General features: G+C 44.4%; 1 protein-coding gene across 3 annotated transcripts in view; it reads left to right on the top strand.

The window, feature by feature from the left end:
• Positions 1 to 23,856, top strand: part of MED27 (mediator complex subunit 27) — a 200,030-nt gene that overhangs the window by 57,270 nt on the left and 118,904 nt on the right. For all 3 annotated transcript variants that reach the window (XM_024762566.1, XM_024762568.1, XM_024762567.1), the window contains exon 3: positions 8,414 to 8,544. In XM_024762566.1, coding sequence (XP_024618334.1) covers positions 8,414 to 8,544 — 131 coding nt within the window. The remainder of the gene's footprint in view (positions 1 to 8,413; positions 8,545 to 23,856) is intronic.

Raw genomic sequence — 23,856 nt, 5'->3', positions numbered from 1 at the left:
TTGTAATAATCTAATCATAATTTTAAATTGGTCAGATCGGTAATTTTTTAAAAATCATGTTTACTGGTTTCTCGACTGAAATCTTTTCAGTGATAAGTCAGCAAATGACTAATGCTTAGAATTCAGTGTCTAGAATTGAGGTATGGAAGTGTCCGGTGGTTGTCATTTTACTCATTTCTCGGTTGAAAAACCTCTGTTTTCTTTGGGAGGAAGAGAAGGAAAGAAATATCCAGGGACACACCTATTGTATGGGAATATTCACTTCTTCCTCCAGGCCTCACCTGTGAATGTTTGGGAAGAATAACAAAGTAGTGTGTAGTGTGTGTCAACAAACATTTGTTACTCGCTAGACCTCTAGCATTGCACTAGATTTCAACTAACAGCCAAGTATGAGACATCACAGAGAGCCCTTTCCCTTCTTTAACTGCCTTAAGTAGAGACTTCTGGTGACTGATAAAATGTTTGTGTTTCAAAAATATATTTAAATTTCACCAATGCAAGTTTAGACTGCATTTTCATAGAGAAATACAACATCATAGAATTTCAGTGTTAGAAGGCACCTTAGACATCATTCTAGCCTTCCATTTTAGACTTTTGATCCAGGCCCTAGGTATGCAATAGAAAACTAGTATTTGGCATTTCTGGTGGAAATGTAAAGCTAATTCTGGGGCGTGTCATTCTTCCCCGCTACTTCTATCTTTGGTCAGTGATAGAGAAAGGTCAAGGACACATTTTGTTTTTGTTGGATATAGTATAGTGTGTAAATGGATAATGATTCTGGGGTGCTTCAGGCTTAGTTGGAGACAAGGACATGATGGCCCATCTGGCATGGACTGCTTCCTCTAATACGAATGGAGGTGAGCAGGATTGCCCCCATGTTGTCCCTCTTCAGAGGACGTGTGCTCATTGTCGCCATCGTTGACTAGCCTGTTAGAACGCTCTCATTAGTGCATCGTCAGGTTCTGCCTTGATCCTATTTGCATATCCTGCCTTCACCTTCTTCAGTGGCCCGGTGGTCCCCCAACATGATTTTTATGACCCTGTGCATTGCTCTCCGGGACCACGCAGGGTAAACAGGTTGAAAGCCTGGTATGAAAGGCAGGGTGGTTAACAGGAGATGGGGCAACACCAGTTTTTGTGTACCCTTGTCTGTCTGTTAGGGTCTCTTTTTCACTTTCTTTTGTCTGCTTTCTCTCTGCCTCTACAGATAGTCCCTACGATGGCTGTTTTCTCCGTTTTTAGCCACATTCACAGCTTGCTTTTTGTTGGATCTGTTTAGATATATGAGTGATATAACTGTTCCAGCTGATTGACGTCCTTGAAGTATGATAACATGCATGCAGCTGTAGTGTAAACAGGGGCAGTTGTGGAGAAAGGCCTATTAATAAAGGTGTGAGTTTTGGAACACTCCAGAGGAACAATTCTAAACATTGCAGATATTTAAGAAAGAAAAAGACTGCTATCCATGCTCTCTATTTACTTCTTCGACAGTTTTGAAGTTTGGACATTTGAGGAAACCCAAATGGCGTTTAGCAGGGCAGTGATGCCGCAGTGGAGCAGAAGCACAGCCCTGACTTGGCGTCCTGTTTTCATGGTAATTGAAAGGCCTGAAACCCAGCTTCCCAGTAGAGAACAAATAGGCAAATAAATTGGAGGCTTCCTTATGGTTTATTGATGCTGTTTTGCCCATGTAAAAAAAAAAAACCATTTACCCATAAAAGCTCAAATCTAAGATTGTTTTTTCTTTCTTTCTTTCTTTTTCATATTGGCTATATGAAAGAAGCAGTAAGAGATAAAATGAGAAAAGAAGCTAATATCATTATCCGATATTTAGATAAAAACCCGAGCAAAACAATTAGATTTATGGTATTTTTCTGTAGTTGTTTTCCTTGGCACAGATAATACCAGGCAACCTTGCTTCTTTCTTTCCTTAGAATTATGTTCCAAAGAAGAAACAGAGCTTTACTGTAATACATGGTTCTTTCTCATTAGCTGGAAACAAAACACATTTTAATAATGAGGGGCAAAGGTTTTTGCTACTCGAAGTGGTGACGAAGTGTTCCTAGTTTTGCACAAATATTGGTTTTAGTTGAAAGCTTAATGGTTTAGGAGAAATATGACTGTATGAAAATCTCACCTTAGCCTCCCCCACCCTCCCAGCACCACATACACACATGCCAGCTTCATGGCGTGTGGCTTGATCCAGGTGTTTGTGGCATGAACTGATCCCGGTGTCAAATGTCCCTAGACTGGGGCCGTGAGCTTGGCGTGCACTCTTGCATCTTGGGAAGATTGTCAGCGCACTTATGCCAACCAGCTCTGGTTGTTATGGTCAGTGATGTGCAGGGGAAGTGGTCCTACGTGGATAGTACCCTTGCCTCTTACTACCATGATGTATGACACAAATTCTCAAAGATGATCCCTCAGTAAAAACAGATAGTATACGTGTGGATTCTCCTGGACAATAAGGTAATTTATGAAAACCTGTGAAGCACCAGCACGGTTGCCCCATCAAACGATATCAGGGCTGCTAGGAAGGTCAGATGTGTTACTGCTGAGTCTAGAATTTAAGTTTTCTGACAATATTGAGGTTTCTATGGCTTCTTGGTTTCTTTTCACCAGAGTTTTTGATGCCGGATGATACTAAAACCTTAAAATGATAGCATTTAGAACTTCCCCAAACTCCCCACCTTAGACATGACTGGAGTCGGTAGGAGGGAAAAACATGCGGCATCTCAGCGCCTGCAAGAGGTCAGAGCGAACAGAGCAGACAAGAGCCAGCGAACGCCAGTGACGCTCCGCTCCCGCTCCCTTAGCGCTAGTTCCCGCCTGCCCGAGAAGAAGACCTGTGTGTCATTGCCGAAGCAGAGATGACACACGCCAGGTCCTCCGGTTAGAAAGATGCAGCACACTTAAAACCAGAGGAAGAAGATACGTAAGGTGGCCCTTGAATGGCCTTTTTCCCTCTTGTGATATGTGTGACCTCTTTAAGGTCAGAGTCTCCTCTCCCGTAAAGTGGGGGTGGGGTGGGGGGAGGGGAGGCTTCACTAAGACTCCTCTCTGACATGAGAATTCTATGATTTGAAGTAATCCGAGTGCAGTCCCCATGGATGCCTTTTCCTGAACTCAAGCCTGCGGAGAGGTTCAGACATGCCCGCTTTTTTAGCAATTGGAGTAAGAGGGAGAAAGGATTCCTTCAGGGCTCTGTCACAACAGTGAGCACCTGCAAAGCTGTGTGTTTGCTTTTGTAAGAGACCAGCCTTAAGAGGACTGTCTGATGGAGTCGTTCTGTTCTCCAGATTGGCTCCAGTGACAGGCCAGGGCAGTTTCACCAATCTGCCAGTCCACTTACGAGCTGACAAGTTCATTAACATCACCTGTACGTCACGCGCTACCCTGCAGGTTGCAGAGAACGCAGGCTAATCAGTGACAAGGCTGTGTCCTCCAGATGTGTCTCCCTCGTGGCCAGCTTCACTCCTGCACCAAGGAAGAACACCAGGCTGCTCTACCTGCTGCCAAATCCCAGTGACAGAGAGGAGCTCTGCTGGGAGAAGGGAGCTGCCCGAGGGGGACTGGAGGAGGCCCTGGGGCTCCCCAGCCTTCATCTCTTCTTCCCCTCCTGTGGCCCGGCTCTAAGCCAGCCAGAATTTATTATGACTGACTTCTAGCTCATTCTTCATCCAAAGGGTTTAGTTACTGGAAGTACCGATGTGTCTTCCTAGTGTTCTTAGAAACGTATATGTAATTCTGTGTAAAGTGATTTTTAGAAATAAAGTGAAATGCCTTAAGGTTCGGAGGAGTCTTGCTGCCGTTGTTGTTGAACTTGCCCCCACCCTTAAAGAAGCCTTTGGTGAGTCTTTGAAAACAAAATAATGGTTTTCAGAGTAGGAAGAATCAAACCTTCATTGATCTGGCTTATAAATTTTGAGATTTTTGAATGTCAGCTTTCTTAAAGTGGGATTCAGGCCGTATGGCATGGGTGGGATAGTGTTGCTTATGAATAGATGCTGTACCATGGACCCCTGGGAGGTTCTTGGAAACACTACAGCTTTTAAGTACTAGGCCTAATTGAACACCACTGGCTGAACTAGTATATTGAATGAACTTCCTTCTATTTTCTTCTCAAACTTCTGTCCATTGCAGAACACGTCCTTTATCTATTTGGAGCAGGTAGAGCATTCAGAACAACATGGAAGACGTGAAACAAGTTGGAGAACTAAGCAGGGGGATCATTGCTCATCTGATTTTCTGAACCCGAGATTTAAGTCAGAAACTTTGCATTTGAGTCCTATTTTTTAAAATAATTTCCTTTCATGTCATCTCCTTCCAGTACATTTTGTTACTTGTGATTTGAAGCTTATTAAAGCTAACTGGATTTGGACTTTTTTAAAAGCAGTAAAGACTTAGGCTATCCAGAGGAAAAGGGTTTGCTGTTGTATGAAATTGTAGGGACATTACTTCAGCACTTTGTGGTGAAGTCAAATACCCATGTAACTTCTTTAGAAACCTAGAGGAATCAAACCTTAGAGCTAGGTGGATCCTTGGAGAAAACATAACGCATGTTTTGCAGAGAGGGGAGTGAGATGTGTAAGACCGCACAGCTCTTGTTAGTAGCAGAGTTCAGTTAGACATTTTCAAAGAGAATGCTTGTTATAGAGGCTCTTAGTCTGTACATTAGAGTTTACCAGGACCCTACCTGGTAACATTCAACACTTGTGCATGTTTCATGTTACTAAAACAGCATTATTTTAAGAAATATGCAGTAAATCAGGGTTTTCCTAATTCAAAATGGTGTTTCCCTCAGATCATTATGAGTTGTTGAAAATATCTCAGGCATAGAGCTAATTAGTAGACATAATGGATTAGAAAGGGCTTTAGGTTGAGAACTGACAGAAAAATCCGAGGTTAGTCATAGAAAATAGAAGTTTGACATGAATAGATAGCAAAATAGGAACGGAGAGAAGTGTTCTCAAAATCCAGAGGGCATGGAAATAGCTGCTACTGCGGAGCAGCCACTTACCAGGAAATAAAGAGCCCTCGCCGCAGCTGACCACATGAACACTCCCATTCCCCACAGCTGTGAGATGTGAAAGTTAAAAGAATGGACTGCTTTCTCTCCCTCTTTCGTTTTATTCTTGCTGATTAATGGAGAAATGATCTTGGATAGAAAATCACATTATAACTTTGATAAGTTAGTTGCCTTTTGAAATAGAGTTGTTCCCAAGGCACATATGTTTATTGAAATATATATTTTATAGAAAATATTACAGAGCCTGTAACTGAAAACTTATGGCAGTATTTTGGGGAGTGATATGTTCTTAACGTTAATTTGTAGATTAGCTCTGAACTCCCTTCTGCCGTTCTAGAACCTTTGTCTGAGTGAACATTTTCCAAGAGTCTTTTCAAATCTAAACTGTTTCATGGAATGGAGTATTTAGTGCTTAAATAATGTATAAATCCAGTTGGACAGGAGCTGCCTGTCAGTTTTATTAACTTTGACCTTTTCTCCCATTATAAAGATGGTTCGGTAAATATTTAATGGGCTCCTTGTAGACCTTGACAGTCGGAGCTGTGTTCCTGGAAACTGAGAAGCGTATATATGGTGAACAAATGTTGCTTAATCACTGTGAGTCAGCTTTCAAAGGCAGGTTTCGTTTTGGGGGAAGAAAAGTCCTTCCATCTTCATGTGCTCTTAGGGGTGTGGTGTATACATGAAGAGCATCCAAGATGGTAGAAGTTTCCAAGGAACCCTTTGTAAGACAGCAGCTAGCATGCGTTTCTGCTGTTTTGGGTTTGTTTGTTTGGGCAAATGATGCCAGGTGGGCAAAATCACCGTGCTGCTCTGCGTGGTTAGCAGGACTCGTCCACTCGAAAGAGTCAGCAGGGCTGGAGTGGCTGAGCTTGCATGGACCCCAATAAGATACAAAGAAGAAGGAGAGCCAAAAGGAGAGACGATTCCTTGAGCCAGGAGGGGACCCCTGCCAAGCTGTCTTTCCCTTTAATTCCATAAAGCTCCATGCATATTGCACTCATTGCAAATTCTGGTGGGGAAGATCGAAACCCAAGTAGCTGACATTTTGAAACATCGTCTTTCAAACTCGTACTGTCCCTTGCTTCCATCGATTTCCCATTTAAGAAATCTGTAGCAGAAAAACAAATTTGAGCAAAATTCATTGGTCTGCGATGAGTTGTTAGAACCAAATTATGCCCCCCCTTTCCGCCCCGAGAAGCGCTCCGTTCTTATTATCAATGTGATGTATCTTTGTCTTGTATTGTGCAGCCATAAGGCTCCCACAGCAAATCGACCAAGTAAATCAAGAGCCTGTTAAAAAGCAATATGGATGCTCCAAACACAGACACTTCAGTGTTACTGGGTCACTGGATATCTTCATTTTTATAGCCACTTTCAAGAAGCAGATCATTTCAGGTGGTTTTGTTTTCTTCCACTCTGTGTGCAGCCCAGTGGCTTTAGGTGAGGCCATTTATTTTTCAGAACGTTATTGCCCTTTGCATCCAGGGCCCGGCCCCTTTTGTATGGTGGTCACCAGTTTCATTACCATGAGCTGTAATGTAGCTGACTCTGCAGAGGAAATGTATGCCTTGGAAGAGCATTTTGAAAAGAAATTGATTCAGAGCTTCAGAATGAATTACTATTTGTATATTAGTTAATTCTAAATAAATGTTTGAAAGACCTTGCTTAATGTGAGAAGGGAGGAAGAAATATACTGGATGTTATAAATGGTCTCAGTCCAAATTCTTAGCTTGGCATTTTCACATCTGACTGTTTTATTTACATCTGTTGGAAACTGGGATACCTTTCAAGGATAATTTTATTATAGAGACGAATGACAAGCTCTTAAGATCTAAAATACAAAAGTATGGGATTTAAAAAGGAAGATGGGAGTCATGGTCACATGTCAAATTGGATATAAGCTTCATTTGGCAATGAGTGAGAGTGATGAGTTGTATTTTATTTTATTTTTTTTTATTTTTTTTATTTTTTTTTGCTGTACGCGGGCCTCTCACTGCTGTGGCCTCTCCCGTTGCGGAGCACAGGCTCCGGACGCGCCGACTCAGCAGCCACGGCCCACAGGCCCAGCCACTCCGCGGCATGTGGGATCCTCCCAGACCGGGGCACGAACCCATGTCCCCTGCATCGGCAGGCGGACTCCCAACCACTGCGCCACCAGGGAAGCCCCGATGAGTTGTATTTTAAATTGAAAGATCCTCATGATCGGAGTTGGGGGCGAGGGAGATTGACTGCATTGGGGCGCAAGGGAACTTTCTGCAGTGATGGAGATTTTCTGTATCTTGATTGGGGTGGCAGTGTCCCAGGTATACGTGGTCAGAACATCACACCGTACACCTAAAATGTGTGCATTTTATTTTATGTAAATTATAACTCCATAAAGAAGATTTTTTGAAAAGTCCTGTTTGTTTTAGAATTAGACAGTATTATGTCTCTTTTCCAATAGAGAAATCAAAGTCTAGAAAAGTAAGATGATCTGTCCTAAGTAACCTCGAAGCTCAGCAGTTTGTCGTGAACAAAGCAAAGGATGCTGGCTCTCAGCCCATTTAAAGTCTACTGCTTCCTTACCCCAGTTGTACTGTTCCAGTTGCGTGTACATGGAGTGGAATTAACTTCTCCAACCAGTTCTGTTCAGTGAACCTATATCCATTTGTATACGTTATCGTAAGATATATTCATGAGCTTATTCTTGTGATTGATACTTGTATCTTAATCACGGGAAACAGCAGCCCAGCGGTATGTTTGAATCTGTTTATGATAAGCCTGTTGTGCTCCTGGTTTACGGCAGTGGACCATGAGTTATATGCTTTTTATTATAAGCAAGACATGATGGCAGCAGGAGTTCCCAGAACTAATTTGTCTTTAAGGAAGCCCACTGGCTCCTCTTGTAAAAAATGACATAAGCTTTAAAACCATTTACATAAAGCATATATGAATAGCAGTGAAAAATAAAGTAAAAAATTATCCCAATTCTACTATTTAGAAATACACGGTTAACATTTTAGAGAACACGTTTTTAAGTGTCTTCTCTGTTTACAGGGTAACCTGTTTGGTTTTTTTTTTTTTAATTCAACAAAATGGTGTTCTAAAGTTCTCTACGTATTTTACCCAATTTCCCAGTTCTTGTTGGGCATTTAGATTGTTTCCAGTTCTTTATCATTTTGTAATGCCATGATGAACACCTTATTCATGTTTCTTTTCCTATTTGTCTGATTATCTCCTTATAAATACATTCCTTGAAGCAAAATGTTAGCAGCTGTATTTGAAGTTATTAAAAATGTTCTGAGCCGGTAAGATGTATCAGGTCTTGATAGTGTAATACCCCTTGTCTAGCTTTTACCAAATGTTATTTTTCTTCCCCTTTTGTTTGGATTTTCTCTGCAGTTGCAGTACCATGCAGGTCTGGCATCTGGCCTTTTGAATCAACAGTCGTTGAAACGTTCTGCTAACCAGATGGGAGTATCTGCTAAACGTAGACCAAAGGCTCAACCCACGACTCTTGTCTTACCGCCTCAGTGAGTGATGGGTTTGAAAAACGTACTTTTGTCCTGGGTGAAGTCTGCTTTGTGCTTGTTTTTAGCTAATGGAAACTTGTCTTTTGCAAAGTCATTTCTTTCTTTTAAAAAGGTATCTGTTAAGATTAGAAACCAAACATGTAGGTAATCTATTTTGCATAGGTCTTAAAAGAAGCAGTTATAATGCACTTCATAGTTTACACGGTTTGTGTGTGACTCTAGGACTTCAGGATCCCTGAGAGCTTATTCTTTGTTTCCTTGTCACATTCCCAGAGTTGGCAGAGCATAAGGGCAGTTCTCCTTATCTTACAAATGACACAGCTGAGGAGCACATTTTGATAAGCTGCAGGCCATCTAGGGAATCTGGTAGAGCTGGGATTAGAATCAGTGCTAGGCCCACTTATTCTTTTTTAAAATGGTAATATATGTGCTCTTCCTTTTCCCGATAGGAGAGATAGCAGGCAGTGTAAAGTGTACAGATCACTGGTTGTTCACATGTGTATACCTCCGTGTAGCTTCACCCAGATCAAGCCACGTGGCCACCACTTCCAGAACCCCCACGAGGGTTCTTCTCGTGTTCCCAGTGCCGCCTCCCTCCCTAAGTTTAACAGCTGTTCTGACCTCCTTGAACAATTGATTTTACCTGTTCTTGAAATTCATATAAATGGAATCACACAATATGTAATCTTTTATATCAGCTGTCTTCACTCAACACAATATCTGTTAGATTCATCCAGGTTGCTTGTTCTTTTTTGGTGCTGTGTAGTATTCCTTCGAGCATGCCACAATTATTCCACCCATTGGATTGTTCTTTACTAGAAGCCCCAGTAGATGAAGGCCAAGGCTCAGTCAGTGATGTGGAGTCAGAAATTGAAGCACACCAGTCTTTGCCAGTAGCTTTTCTATCCACATGCACACTCCCCTGCAAGGGGTACTACTCCCCAAAGCTCGACTTGGTCTTTAAACACATTGCCCAGCCCAGCCCGCCCTCCTGTTGTGCCCTCTTTTGCTTACATCCTCAGTTACAAGCTACATTTTAAAATTTCCAGTCCAGAGGAGTGTTTGCAGGGGAGATTCGGTTGTTTGCCTTTACACAGGATCTCATTTATTTTCTGTTTGGTTAGCAACTATTTATTATGCCTGCTCTCTGCCACGCACTGCCCTAGGCTCTGGGGATACAATCATGAGCAAGACAGACGTGGTCCCATCTTCCTGAAGCTTTTGGTTTAACTGGGGGGGAAAAGACAAAAAACAAGTACCCCTAAACAAATTAATAAATTAATACAACGATTTCTGGTTATGATTAGTGCTTAGGAAGGGAAGACGTAGGGTGGTAAGGAGGGGAGACTGCTTAAAACGGGTGGTCAGAGAAGGCCTCTCCGAGATGACATGAGGGGGAGACCCGGAGAACGAGGAGGAGAAGGGCCATTCAGGAGCTGGGAGATTGCAGGGGTTGGCTCTGGGGATCTTTGCTCTCACCAGTGGACACCCACAGCCCACCATTCCTATGACTTTCAGGTTTTCTTCACAGTTAACGTTTGCTTGCAGGACGGGATGAACATAACCACCCAGCCTCCAACAAGTTATTTTTTGTCTGCTGCATGCACAGGTGCCATCCTTTCCAGAGACTACAGGGATCAGTTTCTTTGAGTGATGCAGGATAGAGAGAGTTTTCACCATTTGGCAGGAAGCTTCTTCTGTCTGATGCTTCTCATGTGTTGATTTGGTGGTTCTGCACATCTCAACTTTCGGCTCTCAAAAGTCTAACGGGCCCTTATAACTTGTCATCTTCTCTGCTTGGATTGTCTACTGAGGCAAGATGTCTTGGCGAGAAGTGAAAGACTTTCTAATGGTCCCGCAAGACTGGAGCCAAAAGTGTTTGTTGCTAACTCTCTCTTGACAAGAGTCAGTTAGTTCTTAGTCCATCTGTTCACCATTTGTTAATTTGCATTGGCTTGAAACCTGTTTACAGGTGACATGCTATTATGAGGACACTTAGAAACTATTTTAAGCACCAAGGCAATCAACAGACTCTGTTCACATGCCAAAAAAAAAAAAAGAAAAGAAAACAACTGGTGTTCACAACTGTCATTATAAATTTATAATAAATCACTCAAAATACTTAGTTTCAAAGAGAAAAGTGGTTACTGCGTCCTAAGAATACAACGTTGAAATGATTTCCTTTACTTAGTAGACTCTTGCCTGTGAAAATTGACTGCTGCCTTTTCACATCATTGAGCTTTGTGGACTCACATTATCCTGGAATCCCTTTGTAAAGTGACTATCCAGTAGGCAGGATCTACAGTTAAAGGACATTCTGTTCACTTTTATTGAGCACCTACTATGTGCCACTTATAGTGTTAGATGTCCAGAATAGAGACACCAGCAATTCATGGCTGCTGGCCTAATTGGATCATATATATATTTTTTAGACTAAAAAATAGGACACCAGTAATATATACATGTTGTACATTTTGAAAAGACCAAAGATATTAAAAATGGAAAAAAAATAATAATACCATCACCCTGAGAAAGTTATTGTTAAAGTTTTGAGGGATATTGTTCTAGATTTTTTCCTATGCATTTGTAATATATAATTTTTAAAAACAAAAAACAACCTTCAAGAAGAATTGTAATATTGTTCTGTATCACATCCCAACGTTTGTTGAATGTAGTTCTTAGATTTTAAGGTAGTATAATTTGACCTGTGGAATACTTAAATTTGCTTGGTAATCAGCCATGTTGTGGTTTTATCTGTAGGACGCGACTCATTACAGAATTTTTATTGTAAGTATGATATGACCATAAACTATCTTTGTCATTATGGAAATCTCTTGAACTCCCTTATAGAACAACACCCGAATCCTCCAGGGTTGCTACAGTAGTCGTCTATTGCTACGTAAAAAGTTGCCCCCAAACTGAGTGGTTTAATAACAGTAAACATAATCGCCCATATTTTCTGTGGATCCCGCCTGGGAATGCTTGGCTGCATGGTTCTGGCTCAGAGCCTCTCATAACACTGCAGTCTCATGGCAGCCAGGACCACAGTCATCTGCAAGTTGGACCAGGGTTCAAAGGTCACTTCCAAGGTGGCTCACTGACATGGCAGGTAAGTTGGTGCCAGCTGTCGGTGGAAGACCTCAGTTCCTCCCCACGTGGGCCTGTCCACAGGGTGCCTGAGTGTCCTCTGGACTTAGGGGTGACTTCTTCCAGAGCAAGCCATCTAGAAGAAGGCGAGCCAGGCAGAGCCTATCCTTTTTATGGCCTCGCCTCAGAGGTATGTAGCATCAATTCCACCCTGTAGTGTGTTAGAAATGATTCACTACGTCTGACTGACATTCAAGGTCGGGGGCGGGGGGGGGAAGAGCCTCTCCCTTGTGAAGGAAAGAGTGTCAGAATTTGCAGACATGTTTCAGGGAATTCCCTGGCGGTCCAGTAGTTAGGACACGGCACTTTCACTGCAGGGGCCCGGGTTCAATCCCCGGTCGGGGAAGGAAGATCCTGTAAGCCGCGGGGCGCAGCCAAAAAATTTAAAAGTAAAAAAGAATTTTCAGACATATTTTAAAAGCGCCCCAGTTGCCAATGAGGAGAGCCATTACACAGAGGGAAGAGTGGCGGAGCCTGTGAGCCCCATTGACTTATTTATTCAGCAAATATTTACTCGGGGCCTATAGGTGGTTGGTTCTGTGCTCCGTGCTGGGGATTTGGAGATGAATAAGATAGAATTTCGGCTTTCAGGACACTCTGAGTAGAAATAGAGGAACAAACAAGTAGCAGGGAGTCATAGTCGAGTGTGCCAAGTCCTAAGGAAGTGGTCCTAACGTGCCGGAGAAGGCCACAGGCAGGATGCTGAAAGAGATCCACTCAGGGAGGCCCAGCCAAACTTCACCCAATTTCTCCACTGCCAGCTGTGAAGGATGGAGGCTTTCCTTTATGGAGAGCTGGATGCTTTCTTGCATAGGCCTTACAGGATTCTAAGGAAAGGGTTTATTTCTTTTTTTTTCTTTTTTCTGTGTTATATTCTCCAATGACCTTTTTCTTTTCTTTTTTAACATCTTTATTGGAGTATAATTGCTTTACAATGTTGTGGTAGTTTCTGCTGTATAACAAAGTGAATCAGCTATATGCATACGTATATCCCCATATCCCCTCCCTCTTAACGTCTCCCTCCCACCCTCCCTATCCCACCCCTTTAGGTGGTCGCAAAGCATGGAGCTGATCTCCCTGTGCTATGCAGCTGCTTCCCACTAGCTGTCTGTTTTACACGTGGTAGTGTATATATGGCCATGCCACTCTCTCACTTCGTTCCAGCTCACCAGGAAAGGGTTTATTTCTAAACAGTGGAGGAGGCCGGTGAAGGACCAGGGGCTGGGCCCCTTGCTCGCCCACCCCTGGAACTCTGTGCATCTGTTAGTGTGGTGGCAGTTGAGTTTCTGCATTGGCTTGTGTCAGCAGTTGGGTGGCACGTAAGCTACTGCCAAGAAACCACTGTCTCTGCCTGAGTGCGCCGAGACCACAGGCGTGGCAAGAACACAGGAGAGTTGTACCACACATTAATGTGTTTGTTTTTTAAATGCGGTTGGCTTTAATAGCAGTAGTCTTTGAAAACTCAGATTCTCCCCTGAGTTCCCAGAGGATTAGTGATTTGTGGGATTAATGATTCATATCTTTCTCCCCCTCCAAAGAAGCTTGTAAGGAGACAAAGATGTTGTTCATGATGAAAGGTCTTTGATCCCGTATTAGCGTTCAGAGGGCACTGGTGAAGCGACCTCACTTCCGTGATTCCCGAGCGTTCATATTAAGTCTTTTGCAGACAGACACTATCGTTTTCATAAAGGAGCTGTGTCCCCTGTTGCAGGGTAAACATTGTCAGCCTTTGACCTTTGTAGGATTGGGATCAGCCTGGGAAGTGGCTGTCGTACTTGATCGGTCTGTGAGTTGCATCCTGAGATCGCTGTGTACTTACTATATGTCTGTCAGCTGGAGCCACGTTTACTTGTGCCCTCTTAGATAGCAGTCTCAGCTCTATGCTGTATTGTTTAGTGTGCTTTTGTGGCAACGTGGGATGTTGGTTTTAATCAGTATGGCCAAGCTGACTGGCCTGTGACTCCTGTTCACCACCTTGGCCTGAGGAAATGCCGGCTTTCAGTGGCAGCAGGTGAAAGACTCTTCTGTGTTCTTATTTTCTGCACACACAGATCTCATTTAGGTTTCAGGAAAGAAAACATAAATTGTTTTACAGAAAGGTTAGTTGTAAAAGTATTACCTGCCTCCCCTGCAACCCCCTGCCCTGGAAGTTGTCAGGCCAGGCAGTTTCTTTTGTATCACGTTATGGTTTGTGAAGAGGTCCTGCCTACGAAATTAAGGGCCTTTCGTAGGCTGCCTTCTCGCTAGTCACTGGGGACGCGCCATCCCCGCTCGCGGCCAAGAGCGGCCCTTCTGCTTGTCCACTAGGTCCAGTCCCGTCTCACCTGCTCCGAGCCATTTCTCCGTGGGTCTCCTGTTTCTGTCCTGCTCCATCAGTGTTCCCCTTCTCCTGGCCCACTCCTGGTAGAATGCAGACATGCTTGTTCCAAAACCATCTCCTGGGAGAACACCCGACTCATAATCCCCTCCCCCTGCCAGTTCCCCGCTCCCCTCTCTCCTCTTTACCGCAGACCTCCCTGAAGGAGTTGACTATACATGTGTCCCGTTTCTCAAGCACCCCAGGTAACAACTGCCCCGATTTCTATCCCCGTTCCCTAAACAGAGTCATGCCGAACGTAATACTTTCCTCCTGGTTTCTTTTGCTCGATGTGGTGTTTTGGAGATTCATTCGTGTTGTGTGTGTCAGTGCTTCGTTCCATTTTATTGCTGAAAAGGATTCCTTGGTGTTCTTCCGAGCCTGCCAGCGGCATTTCCTCACCATTCGGCATCTGTTTCAATATTGTGTAATACCTTCGAGAGTGTGGGGAGTCTTCACTTCATGCTCCTGTTCTTGGATGACCTGCCTCAGGTTTGAGTAACAACAACACACAAAAACTGCGTGCAGGGACAAGTGTCGCTGGAGAGAAAGGCCGCCAATTCAGGAGGTAACAGGGATAATGACACCACACGCACACCTAGGGGGTCCCGTGTTTGAACAACAGATTGCCTTCGGTACGGTGGCCACTGATCTGGTTCTGGGAGTTTAACTGAAAGAGGCTCGTTTCCTGCCACTGCCTTGCACGCTAATTCCCAAGAAGATCATCGACTTGAAATTACACATGGTGCTTATACAGATGTTTGGATTCTCTCCAAAATGTGTGGTAAATGCAGCTTCTGTTCCTGAAAGGCGGAGGCTTCTGTTGTCTTTTGCTTAACGTGAAACCTACAGGAATCACGGAGAGCAAAGCGGTGACGTGAATCCGTCCTTGGCGATAGTGATGAACGAGGGGGCTCCACTTACCGTGGTCACTGATGTTTAAACTGAGAAAGGCAAATATTTGCCAGGATGAAGCGCACTAAACCCAGAGTCTCTTCCTGTAGCTTCCTGGCTGTTACATCATTATCTCTTCTGTTGTTGATTTTCCAGACCTTTTTTTACTAGTTTTTTCCCTCAGCCACACAGAGATGAAACTCCAAGTTTCTGTATTTGCTGTGTTCTTACAGAAACCTTGATAGAGATGTCGTTCGATAGTGGCTGTGAACCTGCTTCCTTGCAGGGACCTAATTTTCTTCTTGATTACTTGGGCTTTGTTTTGCCTCCCGAGGATCTTGATATTTTGTTGAGGGCAGAATTTGGTGGTATGTTGATAAGTTTATATTAAATTCTTCAACTTAGATGGTGGTAGGAGCCTTGAACAAGAATGTTTGGCATCTCTTTTTATTAGAGTTTAGTTTGTCTCTGAGCAAAGCGACAGTGAATACGCCACGAACGAGAAGCAAACCGGTTCATTGACGTGAGCTTTAGAAATACACAGCGTCGCTTCCTGAATCCCCTTTTCCAGGGATGCTGATTTCCCAGGCTGACTCTGCGCTTGGGCTGGTGAGCAGAGGAGTGTTCCCGAAAGGAAACAGAGAACTTTGCAGCTGTAAGTTTCCTCGCATTCCGCAAAAAGTCATCAAAACTTGAGTAGAAAGTCACTAAATCCTCCTTTCCCCTACTGGCAAGTATTAAGTAACAATACTTATTAAATACCACTGAGAGGCTGTGTAATAAAGAAATAATCCTAGGCCTTGGTGGCTGTAATTCTCCGGAAGAGTTGAAATTGAGAATATAATTAAAGATTAAAGCATTGTTTGCATTCTAGAACATGGAAGAATCTCCCTCTCCATTGCGGGACCATATTAATAAGGAAGAGATCAGTTACCAATAACCAACACTACAGAAGCTCATTTATTAACATCAGTTATGTTTAAGCTGTCCGACTCAGTATTTCTTTTGTCTTTTTCCTATGAGACGAGCTGTGTCCCGGAATAGTGAGGGATACCAGTCTTATCAAAAAAAATATATTTATCTAAATCTGTTCAGCGTCCTGAGTTTGGATAGGAGTGTTGATATGGCAGGGGTTACCTGGATATGGCTCTTCAATCATGTAATTCATTGTATCCCTCTGTTTTGTCAACAAAATAATTTTCAGCCTGTTAGTTTCAACCAGTTTTCCTTGTACAGGTTAAAAGGTTGGTAGGAACTGGTATGCCTAGCTATTTTGAGGTTTTCATCATTGTGGCTGGGAAAAGGGTGAGCACTCTATAAAATGTTGTCAGGCCATCTCGACACCGTGACAGAAAGAAACCCTCGGTGGTCAGATACCTGGTATTCTGAGCTCGTGCAGCCAGCCTGCACCCTTAACCTCAGCGTGGGAACAGGGAAGAGCCCAGGGCCTCACCCAGTTGGATTGTAAAAGTTCAACTGCACAAGCGTCATTTCGTTTTCTTCCTCTACTTGTTTGTTGCTGCTCACGTTTGTTTTCCATTTGCCTTGAAATCGAATCAGAAGGCATTTGAGGCCAAGGGTGTGGAATAGTCTTCTTATGTGCCCAGGCTCCACTGTTGCCTGTCCCTGGTCTTCAGAGTTTCCATTCAAGGGCCCGGAGAAGACGCAGTCAGTAGTAGTTCTCGAAATGTCCTTTTTTATGTTTTTATTGCTTGTGTTATTGGCGGGTGGAGAAGGAAAGTGTCTTTCTCCGTCTGTGGCATTGACTGGGGAAGGGAAAATGTGGTTCAGTGACTGGGCAGATAGAAACCTTCAACTCTGAACTCCTGTACGGCTTTATTTTGGTAACCCTTCCACGGCATTTGCCACTGTCTGCCTTGTGTTTTGTTAAGCCTGGAAACTCCTTGGGGACCGGGGTTCCCTGTGTCCCTTTCTGGCCTGGCCTTGGCTCACATACTGACGGCTGAGTGAACCGGCCCTGGAGGCTGGTTCCCCTTCAAGCTGATGAGGTGAGAGTGTCTTTACAGGATGTGCTGGACGTGTGTTTGTACTGCTCACGCCTCTCGATAAGTTGGAAGCGTAAGCGTTGGGTGTGTAAATGGCTGGGAGCCAGGTGCAGGAATGCCGGCAGGTGAGCATTTGCAGTGGTGGGTCTGGCTCTGCTGAGTGAGGGTGGTAGGATTGGATCTGCAGGCCGGGGCAGCAACAGCAGGGCCGTAAAGGCAGACAGAGGCCTTGCAGCGGCGCCACAGGGAGCAGCAGGCCCGGGGCCGTGAGCAGGGGCTGGTGTGCGGAAGGCGGTGTGTTGGGAAGATGAGCCAAGTGGCAGAATGCAGATGAATACGGTGTCCTTTGTAGCTGTTTAAAGACAATCGGCTCATGTTACTTCTCTCTTATCCCCTCTGTTTGGGCAGGAGAAAAATCTCTGGGAGAAATAAACGAGGAATCCCTCATAAATATTAATGTAAAAGTCTGTCTATGGAGAATAAATATAGGGACATTTTGTTTTAAATGCTCTATGTCGTTGTGCTTCATTAGCATATGTGTTGTAAAAGATCCCCTTCTCCCCTTGAGAGAACCGTATTTGGTTCAACTGGTAGCTGCCTGCTGAAACCCATAACTTGTTGGGATTTGTCGTACTTTAGACGGACAGGAGAGCCACTGTGCTCCCCTGCTTCAGCCAGAGGGTTTCCTTGCGTTCACCCGTTCTCAGAAGTGCTGGCCCGTGGCAGGAAGCCAGCAGCAAGTCCTGGATCCCGTCTCATCATCTAGACCCTCCGTCTGGACCTCTGCTTCATGCCGTCTAGTTTGCTACTGTGTGTGCACACGTGTGCGTGCTTGTGTGCGTGTGCGTGCTCGCACGAGTGTGTTTATGTTTGTAGTGTTCACTCTGCACGCATTTATCAAGCCCTCTCTACAGGCTAGGCGTATGCTTGATCACGCTGGCAATCTAAAGGTGTAGAAGTACTCCTGTCTGCAAACCAACGGAAAAGAGAATGAGTTCCCTTTGAAGCACGTTGGAGGTGCCCATAAGCCTTGGGGAAACGGTATGATGGACCCGACTTGCTTTAAGATACTCCAGCCTTCCACTTCTCAAAAGTGTTGGGGGATATGATAAAAAGAGTTGCTAATTGTTGAAACTGGATCATGAGAATGTAATACTGTCGATGAGATCATTATACTGTTTATCTACCTTGGAATATATTTTTTAAAATTTCACAACAAAATGATTTTTTTGGAAATATGGGTCTGGAGCTTGGATTGTTGTTGAAGAAGTAGCGTTTTGGCAGTCAGCAGTATAGGCGTGATGGGAGAGGTCTTGGGAGTGGGTAGACTCTGCCAGGGGTGGTGGAGGGAGACCGGAGGAGGGGACGCAGAGGAAGCGCTGGCGAAGGACACTGCCGCCCTGCCCAGCCTTGCCCCGCCGTCAAGTGGCACTTCAGCCCTTTATTGTCTGGTTCTGGTCGTGGCCTCGCTTCTCAGCTGATCTGTCCTCTATTTATCTCAGACCCTTTGTGACATGGACTAAAATTTAAGACTCAACTGCATCAAAGAGAAATTGCATAAAATAGAAAACTGTAATAAAGAAGCTGGCCATTAAGCACCAACTCGAATGTGGCAGCCTGCAAAATCAGTTTAAAAATTGTATTTCATTGCATCCTCTAATTGCATTTCTCCTTTACAAGGTGATCTTATCCAGGAAGACAGCTGTCTAGTGTGGTAATTACATCACTCCGGCCATTCCTGGGCAAAGGAAGAAAAGAAATGGGTGGTTGAATAGTACACTCATCAGACAGAAGCTGGGTCTTCTTTTAAAATCCCTTTTTGCATAACAAAGAGAGCTTCAGGGCTGTTAATATTTCACACTATGCCATTCCCAACCCACGCTGGTCTTAAGTGAAACTCTCTTCTTTTTCATCTTCCTGTTCTTTCTTGGAATGGAAGGTAATTTTGGTGGTCTCTTCACGTGGCTCTCTTTCTTTCTCTGTCTGCCAATGTGGGCCATTAGTAACCTGTGGATTTGGGCCCAGAAAGTCCCTATTTAGAGTTATAATAGTCAAGAAGCACCGAGCCAGTATCTCTGTTTATCTGTGCTGAAAACTGTTCTGTAAGCTTTACCAGGTACAGTGACCTCGGTAGTGTGGGAGCAGGCCTGAGTTAGGAAATGGCATTGTCTCTTAGCTTGAGTCTCTTCGGGGAGAATGGGTTTTGATCCGGTGGTGCCGGTCGCTCTGACAGTCCTCATTCATGGCAGATGCACAGGAATTTTTAATAATAATTTTTAAAAAACCCTATTTTCAGCCCAGGTTATACTTATTTCTAGCTTCCTCAGACTTGAGGTATATCACTTCCCCAAGTTTGCTTCGTGTAAAGGAACCGGTCATTGTCATTCTGTTTGGAGGCAGTTTCTCAACCTAGATTAAGCTCTGAGCTCAAGGTCTGCTGGTTCTTAGGATGAGCTCTCAAGGTCAGTCCTCACTCTGGGGACATTTATTTTTGGCTGCATCGGGTCTTCGTTGCTGTGCACGGACTTTCTCTAGTTGCGGTGAGCGGGGGCTACTCTTCGTCGCGGTGTGCGGGCTCCTCATTGCCGTGGCTTCTTGTGGAGCGCGGGCTCTAGGCGCGTGTGCTCAGTAGCTGTGGCGCACGGGTTTAGTTGCTCCACGGCATGTGGGATCTTCCCAGACCAGGGCTCGAATCTGTGTCCCCTGCATTGGCAGGCGGATTCGTAATCCCTACGCCACCAGGGATGTCCCTCTGGGGACATTCTGACAGCTGGGTAGTAGTGGACTAGAACGGGCTCCCAAGTAAAGGGACCAACCAGCCGGATGTGGTGGCCCAGCTCTTCTCCAGAGATGAGGGAGCCTTTAGAGCAGTGATTCCCAGCCCCGGCTGCATATTAGAATTAGAATCATATAGGGAGCTTTTTGTGGGGAGAGGCCCAGTCATCCATATTCTTAAACAGCTCCCAGGGTGGTTCCTGTTTGCCCCTGAAATTCAGGACCCCTGCTCCAGGAGGGGTGCAAGGAACACTCCAGGGGTGGAGGTATCTGGGAGAACACTTGTCAGGACGTCTATACGATGAGGGGAATAATTGTTGTGGGGAAAATTTGGTAGAGCCTGTTTGCTCAAGGCTACTGATGAGAACCTGCTGGGGTTTAAAACTCAGAAAAAGGTGGATCCTAACTTGGTTGCTTCCTCATCAGCTCCCAGATGTATCCGGTGTCGTCAATACCTTATTTCCCTGACCAGCTTTATTTAGCTTTGTGACTCTTTGGTCCGCAGAATAAGACGGTCTGGTGATACTTTACTTTTTCTCCTTTCAATGTATTTTTATTTTATATTAGTGGTTCGTCCTTCTAGTTAAACTAGTATCTACAGCTAAGCATGTTGCATTGTCATTTTGGATGCTTTTAAATGTATTTATGTAAATCAGAAGTTCACAATTTAGTTCATTGCTGATCTGATGTGTCTTATTTTTCTTTATAGCTTTTTTTAACAGCTTTATTGGGATGTACAAAAAATACAATACATGGCACACGTATAATGTGTATCGTTTTTGACATACCTGTGAAACCATCACCTTACCTATCATAATCAAGGTAATCAACACATTCATCACCCCCCAGATTTCCTCATGCCCCTTTGTAAACTTGCTCACCCCCTGCCTCTGTCCCTGGACAACCACTGAGCTGCTTTTAGTTGCTATAGATTAGTCTGCATTTTCTAGAAGTTTATATAAATGGAATCGTGCAGTATATATTCTGGTTTTCAGTGTGACTTTTTTACTCAGCATGGCTGTTACGAGATTCATCTGTAGTGTTGCACGCATCAGATCATTTCTTTTCATTGCTCAGTAGCATTCCATTGAACAGGTGGACCACGATTTGTTTATTCATTTATCTGTTGCTGGACGCTTTCACTGTTTCCAGTTTTTTTTTTTTTTTTGCGGTACGCGGGCCTCTCACTGTTGTGGCCTCTCCCGTTGCGGAGCACAGGCTCCGGACGCGCAGGCTCAGCGGCCATGGCTCACGGGCCCAGCCGCTCCGCGGCATGTGGGATCCTCCCGGACCGGGGCACGAACCCGTGTCCCCTGCATCGGCAGGCGGACTCTCAACCACTGCACCACCAGGGAAGCCCTGTTTCCAGTTTTTGACTGTTGCAAATAAAACCAGTATAAACGTTCGTGTACAAGTCTTTGTATGGACATATGCTTTCATTTTTGTTGGGGAAACAGGAGTACAATATCTAGGTCATATGGTAGGTGTGTGTTTAACTTTTTAAGAAATTGCTGAACTGTTTTCCAAAGTGATTGTAGCATTTTACGTTCCTTCCAGCAGGGTGTGAGAGTTCCAGTTGCTCCACGGCCTCACTAACACTTGGTGTAGTCAGTGTTTCTAATGTTAGACATTCTAATAGGTATGTAGTGGTATCTCGTTGTGGGTTTTTTTTTTTTGCAGTACGCGGGCCTCTCACCGTTGTGGCCTCTCCCGTTGCGGAGCACGGGCTCCGGACGCGCAGGCTCAGCAGCCATGGCTCACGGGCCCAGCCGCTCCACGGCATGTGGGATCTTCCCGGACCGGGGCACGAACCCGTATCCCTTGCACCGGCAGGCGGACTCTCAACCGCTGCGCCACCAGGGAAGCCCTCATTGTGGTTTTAACATGCATTTCCTCAGTGACTAATGATGTTGAGCATCTTTTCATGTGCTTATTTACCATCTGTATATTTTCTTTGGGTGAAGTGCAAAAATCTGAGAAATGTAGGTTTCCTTTCCTTTATGGCTTTGAAAATGCCTTAATATAGAGCCTGTCATAGATAAATTATTATATATTGGTGAGTATCTGTCAAGTACCTACTGTGTGCTCATCGTTCTAACAGTTGCTGTGAGGAATTCAGAGGAAATGGTCATCGGGGACTGGTGCACCTGGTGATCAAACACTGCAGGTTTTACTTGAGTGTGTCACGGTTTTTCTTCACCATGTCCATCTTCTTTCCTGTACTTGTGTCATGGCTGAGGGTCTGGAGTTGATTGGTGCTGGGGATAGGTTTTTAATTTCATTTGTACTGATTTTTCTGGTAGGGGTACTGGTCTCTGAACCGCTGGAGTCTAGACTCTTGCTCTTCTTTATCGGTTTTTAAAAACTTGATGATTTATTTTTGGCTACGTTGGGTCTTCGTCACTGCGTGCGGGCTTTCTCTAGCTGTGGCAAGTGGGGGCTACTTTTCGTTGTGGTGCGTGGGCTTGTCATTGCGGTGGCTTCTCCTGTTGTGGTGCACGGGCTCAGTAGTTTTGGCTCACGGGCTCTAGGGTGCAGGCTCAGTAGTTGTGGCTCACGGGCTCTAGAGCGCAGTCTCAGTAGTTGTGGTGCACGGACTCAGTTGCTCCGTGGCATGTGGGATCTTCCCGGACCAGGGCTCGAACCTGTATCCCCTGCATTGGCAGGCAGATTCTTAACCACTGCGCCACCAGGGAAGCCCTATTCCTTATCTTTGATTGGTATTTATTTAGTCTGCTCTGTTTTTTATTAATTTTAAATTAAAATCTAATGTCCATAATGCTAGATGCTGGGTATTCAGTGTTGAATAACCCTTCTTTTAAAGAACCTAAGAGTGCCCTGGGGAGACAAGTAAAGAGGCCATTAGGGTTCAATAGAAGGATATGAAATCAACCCAAGGGAACCAGGAAGGCTCCTCGGAGGATGTGGACTCGGAAAAGTTGAAAATCCCCGTAAACGGACTTAAATATAATGTTGGTGGCTCATATTAGAGCAGCCTAAAACAGGCCCACTGCCCATTAACCCCTAAAAGGAAGGGGCAGAGGCAAGACTCTGAGAAGTGGGAACTGCTGAATGGGACTACTCTATCCCACCTCTCACTCTTCTACCTGGCTCTTCTCCCAGAGCCCACTTCCTGGAGTAGTGAAGGGACACTGATCCCTTCAGCTCTCAAGGAGACTTGCTTGGGGCTTTGAGCAGTTCCTTGTGTCACTGTGTCCTGTAGATGTCATCTGTGGGTGCTGTGATGTGAAAAGGCTTGGGAGACTGCGGTGAGAGCGGGCCTGAGACCCAGTGCTCCTGTCTTTGGCTCTTTTTCTGAGGTGGTTGTTCTCCCTTCACCCTCTCATCTTTGTCCCTGGAAACTTAGTTTTTTATTTTATTTTTTTTTACTGTTTAATAACCACAGCAAGATACTTTGCCAGTGTTGGGATCAAACTTACAGAAGATCCTAGTCTCTAAGCATTGGTAGACACTCATAATAGGATGGAACCACCTTTTGGGACTCCCCTGTGTGCCCTGCTCGCAGACTGACTTCGTTATGTGTTGTTGAGCAGGACGTCCTCATGCACCCTCCACCTCTCCCACCCTGATGTACTGGGGGCTCAGGCAAAGACATTCCCAGGTAGATCTTTTGAAGGAATGTAACTTTTGGCTCTGGGAACTTTCTTCTTGTACAGCTGCCCCGGTTCTCCACACACAGAGTTAGATTTGCTGGGACTTATGTCTCCAGAGAAGAAACCTAGGGGGTTTTAGCTACAGATTTAATAACTTGTCCCCTCTCCAATCCTAGCACCACTTATTGCAGCCCCAGAAGTGTTTCCTAGGGTCCTTTTCCTTCCACTTATCTACTCCTACTTTACATCTCAGTGCCCCAAAGAAAATATACTTGTAAGTCTCTCACAGTCTTAAATAAAATTTCATTTCATTTTTATCATATCACTAAGCCAGTATAAATCCCAAGCACAGTAGCTCTAGAAGGATGTTCTTTTCCTATCTGACATATAACAAAATAGATTTAGATTTTTTTTTCCCGTTGACTTGGGCACCTTGGGAAAAATAAGATAAAATAACTGAAATTAAGTAAATAAAGGGCACCAAATTCCTTTTCCTTCTCTTGGCCAGAGATGCCATATT

This window comes from Neophocaena asiaeorientalis, unplaced genomic scaffold, assembly GCF_003031525.2.
Source record: "Neophocaena asiaeorientalis asiaeorientalis breed wild unplaced genomic scaffold, Neophocaena_asiaeorientalis_V1.1 scaffold78, whole genome shotgun sequence".
NCBI classification, from domain to species: Eukaryota; Metazoa; Chordata; class Mammalia; order Artiodactyla; family Phocoenidae; genus Neophocaena; species Neophocaena asiaeorientalis.
Note: the sequence above shows the minus strand (reverse complement) of the source record. Positions and strands in the feature narration are given on the sequence as shown.